The sequence below is a fragment of the Pagrus major genome, chromosome 2, assembly GCF_040436345.1.
Source record: "Pagrus major chromosome 2, Pma_NU_1.0".
Classification (NCBI taxonomy): domain Eukaryota; kingdom Metazoa; phylum Chordata; class Actinopteri; order Spariformes; family Sparidae; genus Pagrus; species Pagrus major.
The window spans coordinates 34,471,588-34,483,679 of NC_133216.1; the positions used below are offsets into that span (position 1 = coordinate 34,471,588).

Consider the following 12,092-nt stretch of genomic DNA (forward strand, 5'->3'; position numbering starts at 1 on the left):
GTAATTCTAGGATACTTTTTTGGATCAATGCTATGCATTTGTAGATTTAGAGCTTAAACTGATTTTAAGTAAATTATCTTAGTGACTAAGATTTGTTCAATGTAGTAAAGCAATGTAACATGTTGCTGTCCTCTCACCGGTGTCATGCGTAGTGGAGCGTGGGTGCCGACTCCTTGGATCACCCGGTTTAGGGTGTCTGAGAACATAAAGCGTAGCTCTCCAGAGTAGCAGTACACTGCATCGATTTTAGGCCACCAGTCCAGATGGGACTGAAAGTAGACAACACAGGAAGAGGTATAACAAATGAAGGGAAGCATAAAGCTTTTCTGTCATCACTTGTGTAAAGTTCTGCAGACTTACGTTGGTGATTATTCTGTGCAATGAGTTGACCAGGACGAAGTGAAAGGTGGAGGGGGAGGAGGAAGCCAAACAGACCTTCAGAACAAAGAAGAAACACTCATGAGAATTAGCCAGAGCTATATGTATTATGCTCCAAGTAGGGGAATCATTACAAAAAACAAATGAATATCACTTTTTTTTCCCAGACCACCTTAAAGTGCTGGTTGTTGTGAGGATTGATGCGGAAACAGGAGACAAAGCAGTCCATCATGAGCTCCACGTCAGCGTTCTGGCTGCCTGTCCCCCTCCAGAAGGGTTTGGCTGGATTGAACAGCAGAGTCTGGTGGGACAGGGAGGGTCACTCTATAGCACATTTCTGGTGAGATATATTAAAGTAATAACTGGTGGTCATCTATATACACACTTTAAAGCATTAATCCAACCAACAAAAGGATCATAGTTGTTGGATTTTCAACTTTTTTCAATTTCAAATGATTTAATCTATTAACTTCTGTGACCAAATGCCAGACCTTGAGATCCATGACGATGGACTGCACCAGGAGGAAAATGGTTGAGTGATCCTCCCAGTTGATGTAGGTAGAAGCTTTACACAGTTTGACACAGGCGATGGCAGCACTCTCCATCAGCTGCTTGCTGCCTCCTTGGCCAGCTAAAGCTTTCCGCAAACTGTCCAAAAATAGTTTCTGGTGACACAACAGGACAAGAAAGGGGGTGTGAGTGCTGGAGTCAGTCTCTGCTCTGTGTGTGTGTGTGTGTTCTTTTGTGACACCTTGTTGGCCTTGCTGTCTTCCACCGTGTCTTTAGAGATGGTATGTGTGATCTCTGGACAGAGGATGAGGAGGATGATCTGCAGTGGCCACACAGCTGCCTTCCTTTTAGCGCTCTCTGCAAAGCTGTCTACCAGGTCAAACAACTTCTCTGCAGCTTCTGAACGAATACACACATACACAAGCAAGCAAGCAAGCACGCGCACACGCACGCACGCACGCGCACACACACGCACACACACGCACACACACACACGCACACACACACACACACACACACACACACACACACACACACACACACACACACACACACACACACACACTTCAGGGCTGTGGAGCATCCGAAAAAACATTACCACAATCATGCTAAACTTTTGCAAACACTGGTGACCCAATTTTTGTTAAAAGATCCATGACATTGCATTTGTAGTCTGGACAGGCACGCAGACACCCACATTCGCTTCCTGAGTTGGTCCTATCAGTCACAACTCTTTCCCTGAATTCTCTCTATCACGTGACCTTTTTCCAGAAGAAAACTAACATCAGCCTAGACTACCAGCAGTAAATTCAACATAGATAATGAATAACTTTGGTATCTTGGTTTATCTCAGCATTATCTTTAAATGTGTAACTTTGGTGAATATTTTAACCTTAGCTTATATTTGCAGTCATCTCAAAAACAGCTTGGCCTTCAGTCAAAATTTTTCATCATCTTAAGCTCTCAAATCATCTGCATCTGGTCGTCTGCTCCAAAAATGTAATTTTTTGATGAAAATGATTATTGTTGGTTGTGGCTATATTTACATTCTTATCTGTAGAGTCTTATATTGTTTGGAAAAACTTGAAAAAAATCAAATCATGGGTAGAATGTGAGATTTGACAAATGACTCAATCTTTGCTCAAAGAAACCAGTCAAATTAAAGTTGGAATGAATGGTGAATGAATCAGCTCATACCTGCCATATCTGCCTGTGGTCGCTGGTAGAGCATGGTGAACTCATCTGGGTAGTTCTCCACCCAGTTCCAAAATGCCTGTAGAAAGAGAGCAGTACAAGGGAGTGTATGAGTATATGCCACATGTAATGAGAAACTGTTCACAGCTGATCTATCCACTTAAGAACAGGCCAACTGACAGTACCCAAGCATTTCTCTGCTAACAAATGTTAACCAATGCTCACTTATTGACATTTCAGCTGTTCAGCAGTATAGTGACTATAATAGAATAGAATAGAATAGAGTAGAATAGAATGGAATAGAATAGAATAGAATAGATATACTTTATTGATCCCAAGCTGGGAAATTAAGGTGTAGCAGCAGCATTACACACAGAGACGAATGACAACACAGTGAAATAAAAAGAACAACCTAGACATATGAACATAGCAATATAAAATGTAAAATAAAAGAACAACCTAGACATATTAACATAGCAATATAAAATGTAATATAAAAAATGTATATATAAAAATGTATAAATGAGCAGTGTTGATGTATACACAAGCAGTATTAATTGTAGTGCAAAATAAAATATAAGGTGCAGTGAACAGATGAGGTGCAGAACAGTGTAAAAACATATAAAGTGCGTAGAGACTGTATGTTATGACCAGAGTTTTAGCTGTTATTATACAGTGTGATGGCATGTGGCAGGAAAGATTTCCTGTATCTGTCCCTTCGACAGCGGAGCTGAAGCAGCCTGTGAGAGAAGGTACTCCGCTGTCTGTCTACTGTGTGATGGAGAGGGTGCTGATCATTGTCCATGATGGATAAAAGTTTCTTCAGCGTTCTCCTCTCCACCACTGTCTCAAAAGAGTCCAACCTGAGACCAAGTACAGAGCCAGCCTTATTGATGATTTTATCAAGTCTGTTAGTGTCGCTGGCTCTGATGCTGCTGCCCCGAGCCAGTGACACTAACTAACTTGAAGTTACTAATCATTGAAGTTATTTTAACTGTACACTACTAGACTTGAGTCAAAGCCATTCAAATAGTTTAAGACAGAAACAAGGCAATAGAGGTACCTTTTCTAAACTGTTGATGACTGCGAGCTGGGCAGGCTTCTTGAGAGCTCTAAACTTCAGCACAGTTTCTGGAAGAAAACAAACAGGATTACAAAAAACAACAGAATTGGTCACAGATCAGAAACCTCTATTTAACTATTTCTGGCTTTCACACATAACAGATCAGAAATTCTTTGTATTAAGAACTCTTGAAGTAGCACTGACCCAGTTTTTGACCCAGCCCAGTCAACAATGCCTAGGTAAAGATACCCTAGAACAGCTCTCAGAGAATAAGACAGTTAATTCTGAAATGTGTGACAACTTATAATACATAACTGAAACCACCATGGAGTGTGCTTGGTTTAGGAAATTCTGAGCCTCATAATGCACCAGTATCAGAAATACATTTCATACTGCCTAAAATGCTGGAGCACGTAATTAATTTATGCAGTGACCCAATACAACATTATCTATTTATTAGAAGCGGGATCCTGCTGCTTCCCAGCAGTGTCTCATATACCTTTATGGAATTGACAGATTTGTTACTGCATAAGTAGCCAATATCCATAAATGGCAAGAGACTTGTGTAACTTCAAGAACTCTCCAGATCAGTATTTCTGTGGCCAATAACCAATCACCAATTGTTGGAAGGAGCACCAGTCGGTATTGATCACTGATCAAAATGTTGTTTCTTTACTCTATTATTATCTATCAATTTAGTTAGTAATGAGAAAATAAAATGACCCTTAAATGTTGAGGAGATAATTATATTTTGCTTGATTGAAAGAAACAGGTTTAAAACAAATGAAAAGTTATCTGTAAACTGAAAAAAAGGAATAAGACAGAATTTGGGAGGAAAATTTTGTGTCTCGATCTCAGATGTCTTTGTGCCATGAGGATAACCAAATATCTCTTAGCCAAACATACCGCAGGACTCTGCCGCTCACAGGCTGCTAACAGCTGACAAGCTCTCCTCCAGTTGTTTTCAATATGAATTAGCAGTACCTATTGGTTTAATCCACCCAGCATATGCCACATATTCTGCCAGCAAGCCATTTGTTATCAAGGGGACAGATGGAGCCAGCCAGTGATACACTCTATGAGCCAATACGCAAACTTCAGGTAATGAAATCAGAAGGTGAAAATGGTATCGAAACATCTGTAAATATAAACCTGTAAAAACTTTACAAGCTTACCTTGTAGCAGCCTCTTCAGCTTGGAGCAGTCCACATTGATGTACTGCATCAGCTCTATGTCATGAACATCCACATTGTCCTCCGAGCACACGGTCAGCTCCTGTAGCCTGAGGAGATAGACAAAAGCACAGACAATCTGCTGCTTAAATGCACTCAAACACATCCAAAAAGTACAACATGAAATCTTTAACCTCAAAGTGAAAATTCTTTTACTGAGCACACAAAAGGGTTGGGCAATATGACGACAGATAACGTGCAACTGTAGAAATGTGTCCAGTCCACCTGTAGAGATTTGGCAATACTGTTGTGTTAAGCTATTCCTTAAGCTGCATTCACACAACGGCATTCACACCATATGCACATGTACCCTGGACTGTAGCTGTATGTTTGAATCAAATGTCTGAATTAGTTTAAACACACATTCACTGGACTGGCAAACTCTGATTGAGCCCATGTGTGAGTAGAGCCAGTGGGCATGTTGATGATACAACAACAATGATACAGAATGTAGCTCCTTCATACTCTTTACTGTTTGATAAACTTGATAAACGCAAAAACAGTCATCATTACAGATGAGTCCTCCTCCTCCTGCCAATCTAACTAGAACTTCCCCTTACCAAAACCAAATGGGAGTATTTCTAGTTGGTGAGCATGTGTGTGACACGGACAACTTGAGAAATCTGCTTTAGACTCAAATTATCTAGGCCAAGCTTTGTAGAAAATGAAGGTTGGAATCTAACCAGAACTCCGGCAGACAGCAGATTTTTGGCCATATAGCCCACTCCTTGCACACAACTTCTTATGTTCAGCATGAACATGTACTTGTACATGAAAAGATGAAATTATATGAAATGAATATGCACATGTAAATTACCAAAAATTATGTGAAATGTGTTCAGTTGTTAAGCATTGCATAAGAACCAATGTATAAAACAAAAATATCATGTTTCAGAATCTGGTATTAGTTAATACCAGAATTTTTTCTTAAAACAAATAATTGCTAATTAAAATTCTGTCAACTATTCAATTAATTGACTAATTATTTCAGCTCCACTAGCCAATAAAATGAGCTACCATTGATCACAGAGTCAGCACTTAAGAGACAGCTGAGAGACAACTCTGGAGTATTGCTCAGAAATACCTGGTGGAGATGCGACTGAAGACGGCGTTGAAGTTGTTGCAGCTCAAAGAGAAGAGGACAGCTGAGGCTGAGGCCCTGAGCTCAGCAGCGTGCTGGTGGCCCTCGCGGTACGTATGGATAAAATGGCAGATCTCTGGCAGCAGCTGTTTGACCAGCATGGTTTCATCCAGACGCAAGCAGTCCTTGGATTGCTGAGAAGGGAGGACAGAGAGGTGGGAAGGCTGTCAGAAAAAGGGCCTTAATCTGTTTCACTGATTTGTTCATCCATGTTAAAAATAAGGAGAGGCTGTGGGCACCCCAAGGAACAAGTCAAAATATGAGCGCATATTTGTTACTAAATGGCCCATTACTAACTGTAATGGAAACAGACGTGGGTGATGAAAACAGAGGGCGAGAATGTAGAGCAGTGCAACTTCTTTCTATTGGCTGCTCTGATGCTCTCAGCTCCAGTGATGAATGTCAGTGAAGTTGAACTACTTTTACACAAGATGCTGGTATAACCTCCTCTACTGCTGTATAGTATAACTCACTTGTCAGCTCACACATCTGTCAGCAGCCAATTAGGAGAGAGAATTTTACAACTGACCTTTGACCAGGATACCCACTTTTTAAAAACTTGATGATAATGATTATGATAAAAAAAACATTAAAATGTGAGTCTCACAGATAAAACATGAGACTCATGTAGCTTTTATCGTAGGTTAGTGTGGGTTGGCTTTTCTTCCGCACTACATTACCAGTTAAGCCTGGTGAAACTAAAGCAATGATGATTTGAACACAGACATCTTTTTTTCTCTGCTGAGCTGCCCTGCCATGGTCGTTACAGCCATTTTATGTTTTTAATAATATTAGTTTAGACCCCCCAACATCCCTATGCTGAAAATGCATCAGACCATCACATCCATTCCACTTGCTTATTGAGACAATGTCCAAATCAATGAAATACCACATCACATTTTCACTGCTACCTTGAACTCAGGCAGATTGACACATCCAAGTGAGAATTTTTCCGTTTAAAAAACATCTACAGTGCCTATAAAAAAGAATTCACCACCTTGGATGTTTTCCCCTTTTATTGCTTTTATAAATGGAATCATGGTCAATATAATTTAGCTTTTTTGACAAAATTCTTTCATGTCAAAGTGAAAATAGATTTCTACAAAGTAATTTCAATTCATTAAAAATATATATTGTAAAATACATGATTGCATAAGTATTCACCCCCTTTAAAGTGACTGCCCTAATTCAACAGACGACCAGCCAATTGGTGCTAGCAGTCTCACAATTAGTGAAATGGAGATCATCTGAGTGCAGTGAATGTGTCTTGAGTGACTGTAGTATAAAGACACCTGTGTCTGGAAGGTCCAGTCACTGGTTAATCAGTATTCTTGGCTACAATTACACCATGAAGACAAAAGAACACTCCAAGTAACTCTGTGAAAAGGTTTTTGAAAAGTATAAGTCAAGGGGATGGATACAAAAACATTACCTAGTCACTGAACATCTCCTGGGGATCAGTTAAAGCCATCATTAAGAAATGGAAGAAATATGGCACATGTGTTAATCTGCCTAGAGCAGGCCATCCTCACAAACTGAGTGTCCGTGCAAGGAGACTAGTGAGGGAGGCCACCAAGACACTTATGACTAATCTGAAAACGTTAAAAGCTTCAGAAGCTGGATACAACAACTGTTGCCCCAGTTCTTCACCAGTCAAAGCTTTATAGGAGAAGGGCAAAGAGAAAGCCACTGTTTGAGAAAGCCCATTAAATGTTCTATTAAAGGAATAGTTCACTCTAGAACAAAATTCAGTCATTATCGACTCACCCTCATGCTGATGAGAGATCCTCAAAGTGCAACTGGAGACCCGCAGGGGTACCCTCCTGCAGCAAAAATCCATATAACGGGCGTCAATTGTGCCCGAGATGAAAAGGTCCATAAAACTACACAAAAACTTTGTAATATTCCTCCATACTGCTCGTCCGCCGCAATCCAAGTGTCCTGAAGTGGCGACATCCAGAGTTTACTCAAAACAACGTCAATTAGTACATTTTTATAGCCTTAACAGTCACTATACTATATTTGCCTGGAGGCACGCTTCCGCGTGCACGTGAGTCTCCCTCACAGGCGTTTGCACTACGGAAGCCGCGCCAGACAAGATCAACAGAACTCGCGATAGATACACACCGGTATTTACATCCTGCTGTGAGCGACCGAGCGACACACAAACACAAGAGGGATCTGTCTGCACTAGTGATTTGAAACTTTGAAACTCACAGCTGGATGCCTCAGCTGCCTCCAGGCAAATATAGCTGCCTCCAGGCAAATATAGTATAGTGACTGTTTAGGCTATAAAAATGTACTAAATGAAGTCGTTTCGATTAAACTCTGGATGTCACCACTTCAGGACACTTGGATTGCAGCGGACGAGCAGTATGGAGGAATATTACAAAGTTTTTGTGTAGTTTTATGGACCTTTTCGTCTCGGGCACAATTGACGCCCGTTATATGGATTTTTGCTGCAGGAGGGTACCCCCGCGGGTCTCCAGCTGCACTTTGAGGAATAAGAAACTACACCGGACTTCTCATCAGCATGAGGGTGAGTCGATAATGACTGAATTTTGTTCTAGAGTGAACTATTCCTTTAAGGTAGAAGTAAATAAAAATGTCAGACACATCTTTCAGCCCAATCGCCAGGATAAAATTTGAGCAGCTATATTTTCTGCGCATGTCATAGGCTATTTTATTGGCATTTCCACAAAAGGTGTCATATCACGTTGACATTACATGTTTATTAAGTGACTTTCATGTCGGGAGGTGGAAGGGAAGATGTTCTCTGTTGTTACAGATCACTCCTCTTTGATATGTAGCTTTGAAGCCTAGAAACCAGCACTCGACTCACTCGTTGGGCACTCAAACGGCAAGAGTTCACCATCACAGTGGAACATTGAAGAGGAAAGTACAATACTGTACCTGATGCATTGTCAAGAGTGTCTGTTGATCTTTCCAACTGCTTTCTGCCCACCTGTGCCACCATGTAACCTTTGAAAAGAGAAGTTCACAAGGACTTGCACGTTTCAGATGAAGAAATCTGGAAAGCCCAGCAGAATGACCCGGAAATTTAAAAACTATATCAAACCATCCTGGAGTCTGGAGAACAGTGCGTCAACCCTGTTACGCAATTCACAATTCTGGAGGCAAAGGTTTACAGGATTGTGCAACATCCAACTAAGACCATGTACCAAGTCTATATACCACTTCCTCCATTGTGAGAGCACCTGGGAAATTAGAAAACCTTTAAATGGCTCCAAAGCCTGGCCTGCTGGCCGAACATGAGTTTGGATGTGAAGAATGTGCAGTCCTGTCAAATCTGCCAAATGCACAAATGACCCCCTGGCAAACTACAACAAACTGTTGTCATGAGGCCATGGGAAATGTTAGGATTGGGCATTATGGGTCCTTTTCCAAGAAGCTCAAGAGTCCATCTTCTAATCTTTGTTGATTACTACTCCCAGTGGAAGAGTTATTTCCTTTAAGACAGGCCCACAGCAGAAACAGTTGCACAGACTCTAAACAAGGAGATTCTAACTCGTTGGGGGGTACCCAACTACATTCTTTTAGATCAAGGAACCCAGTTCATCTCATCAGTGTTCTGGAGAGACTTGTAAACAGTGGAACAAGCAATGGAAAAACAATGCTATACCATCCATAAAAACAACTTCATCAAGTTAACAGAGGTCTCAAGGCCATAATTGCCTCCTATGTCAGAGAAAAGCACAACACCTGGGACAAATACCTGCCTGAGTTTTCTTTCGCCTTGAACACCATGCATGTACATGAGTCCATTGGAGTGACCCTGGAAGAACTCAACATGAACCAGGCACTTCAAGACCCTTTAGACACAGAACTGAGCCCCAAGTTTTGCATTCTGGACAAAGTGTCCTATCAGAAAATGAACCAATTTTACTACTGAGTTTCTGAATTTGAGGTATTGTGTCACCTCACGGTTGCCATAGGCCAGGAGTTGGCAATTAGCACACCATTGTAGTCACCACCATTTCTCACTGATGCTCTGACCTCCAACTGTCTCACCCAGCTGAGAAAACGGTCTCATGTCACCTTGGAAGGGAGTCCAAACAACTCTCACATCTCTGCTCTGCGAGCACCCAACATACAGTACATCCCCATGCCCGGTTTAAAAGTGTCTTTATCTCCACACAACATGTCAATAACTTAGTTGTGTTCAGCCTCTGACAGCTTTTATTTGACTGTTTTTTTTTTCTTTTGTTTTATATGTTTGAAATAAAATATTTCAAAAATCAAAATACAGAGGAAGCCAAGCTCAGAAAACGCAAATAACAATGGCACATTCAGAGAAACACACTATGCATTAACTGAGCATGCAGTAACATTGATGCATTAAGCAGCAACAAACTATTCACAATGACACATCTCACGAAGGCCAACAACTCTGGAGGACACACACTACGTTTTTGAGCTCTCTGGTGGGGGCCTGTTAAATCACAATGTTATAGTAGAAAGCATAGTAGTTGTGACCGTCAGCCATCTGCTTTATAATTTTATTAATTTTATGATGTTGTGTTATTGTGTTATAAACTCTTACACATCCATGGTCCCACTCTGTAGTCTTACTCAATGTCCCACCTGCAGCACTATATGATTGGTTACAAATCACAAGTAATAGCCTATCAACACTATAGGCTACTGTCCCTGACAGTCAAAGAGAGACCGGAGCTGCTAATCCCTAACCCTTGCAATAAATATCCCAAACTTATGATCTATCAGTACAATAACAAGATTGCCCACTTTCCCAGTTCTACCACTGAAAATGCCCAAGAAACAGCCAACAGGATAATTATTACTTTGATAAAGTTAAGGTGGCAGTAAAACAGTATTTCATACTGTGATGGTTAAATTTTGCAAATAATCTGTAGATCATATGCATGTCAAACTGTGGGTGGTGATCCATATAGATCAAGGATAAACCAAGTTCCACTGCAACATATAAATATAAAGACAGGGACGAGGTGCCTGTGTGCTCATTTTAGATATGGTACCCTACCACCGCCAATTGAAGTAGGCAGATATAAAAGGTATTCCATTTCATTTTCTGTTCATTTGAGAAATTATTTGTTTGAAAAATATCAGGTGAAGAACCCTGATTTATTTTGGTTGTCTGAACGTTGCCTCTTTAAGGAGGAGATCTGTCTTGGCCAGATTTATAGAAAATAGATGGCTAATAAGACAGAAAATTGTTTCAACATAGCAAAGAATGCGAGCTGAGAGCTGTTCCCATCCGATACTCACGCAAAATGCCTGAAAATGTAATCCGAGGTTCACAGAGGAACCTCCCATAGATGAGGAGAGTGTGATGTGTGATGGAGGATAAGCACATTAACAGTGGTTTGTGTCTTGGTCAGCACAAACACAGCAGCTGAGATTCTGAATAATTTCTCAATTTTATTTCATAGCAATGCACAAGGATGGGGGGTGACAGCCTACTCTCAACACAAAGGCTTGAGACAAGATCAGATCATTTACACATTTTTGAAAGATTCTTTTAAAAATGTTTTGTTTTCTACAGATCAAGAAAGCAGCGTTAGGAGGGGAAGACTCACCCCAGCCAAGCACTTCTCCAGGGTGTCCAGAATGATGAGCTGGGAGAGGTAGAGGTTCTTCTCAGAAGCTTCTCCAAATATCCGCTGTGGAGACAGTCACAGTCAAACAGCATCCACAGCATTAGGAACCCTCAGGGTTTAGTGTTTTTGTACCTAACAAATCAATGTCACATTACTGATTGGGATCAGTAGCCACATTCACTTCACTTTCAAGCCAGTTGTTTCTAGATATGAACTTAGACTGATTGGGGCAATTGGTTTTAGGCTTAGTCTTTATGTATTGTTTATGATTATGTTCAACACTCTCGAACTGAGTGTTACAGCTATAGCTGAGTCTAAAGCTGGGTATACACTGTATGATTTGAGGCTGTTTCTGACCAAATTTTTGAGCCGTATAACTCATCTTAGAGTCAGACTGAAATTCATCTTCATCAGGTGTCATTTGTCGTGCAGTACACAGGGGGTAGCAAGGATTGATCAACTGTGGGCGTTTGGAAGAATGTCAGAGATTTTGGTCAACTTTCCTCAAGCTCTCACATAATTGAAGCAAGAGTCGATTCCTCATGGTCAGAAGTGTTTTTTTCTCACTGCGCCTGTGCAAAGTAGCATAAAGAGTGGCTTAAAGTGCCATGGCGACACAATGTGTCATGTGGATGTAAAGCATCGAGTCCATGCTGGTCAAGCTGTGGCAACACCAGATGAGCCTCTTGGATTTTTTTGTCTCCTGCTGCTCCGATGATTATGACCAATTTAAACAGAGAAATGTGGACAGGAAATAGACAATGACATTTTAGTATTTTTTTTTTTCCTTTTGTAATTTAGTTAGGTGCTGCTGACGATGGTGTGTGTGCGAGCAAGTGAGCAAGAGAGCGAGAGCAGAGAGAGAGAGAGAGAACACACGATGTGTGTGTGAGCACATAAATCGTGAGATTTCGCTTTACATCATGATCTACTCGTACAGTATGACATGGAATTAAACAACAACATTTCTAAAA

At 40.8% G+C, this 12,092-nt stretch overlaps 1 protein-coding gene across 5 annotated transcripts in view; it reads right to left on the minus strand.

The window, feature by feature from the left end:
• Window positions 1–12,092, minus strand: part of nf1a (neurofibromin 1a) — a 212,578-nt gene that overhangs the window by 141,992 nt on the left and 58,494 nt on the right. For 3 of the 5 annotated variants that reach the window (XM_073480933.1, XM_073480939.1, XM_073480948.1), the window contains exons 3-12: window positions 11,098–11,181; window positions 5,462–5,652; window positions 4,321–4,427; window positions 3,146–3,213; window positions 2,086–2,161; window positions 1,130–1,287; window positions 870–1,043; window positions 551–679; window positions 361–435; window positions 138–269 (exon numbers count right to left, since the gene is read on the minus strand). In XM_073480933.1, the coding sequence (XP_073337034.1) occupies window positions 138–269; window positions 361–435; window positions 551–679; window positions 870–1,043; window positions 1,130–1,287; window positions 2,086–2,161; window positions 3,146–3,213; window positions 4,321–4,427; window positions 5,462–5,652; window positions 11,098–11,181 (1,194 nt within the window). Of the gene's footprint in view, window positions 1–137; window positions 270–360; window positions 436–550; window positions 680–869; window positions 1,044–1,129; window positions 1,288–2,085; window positions 2,162–3,145; window positions 3,214–4,320; window positions 4,428–5,461; window positions 5,653–8,431; window positions 8,501–11,097; window positions 11,182–12,092 lie in introns of all 5 variants that reach the window. The other 2 variants (XM_073480924.1, XM_073480916.1) reach the window with 1 other exon arrangement.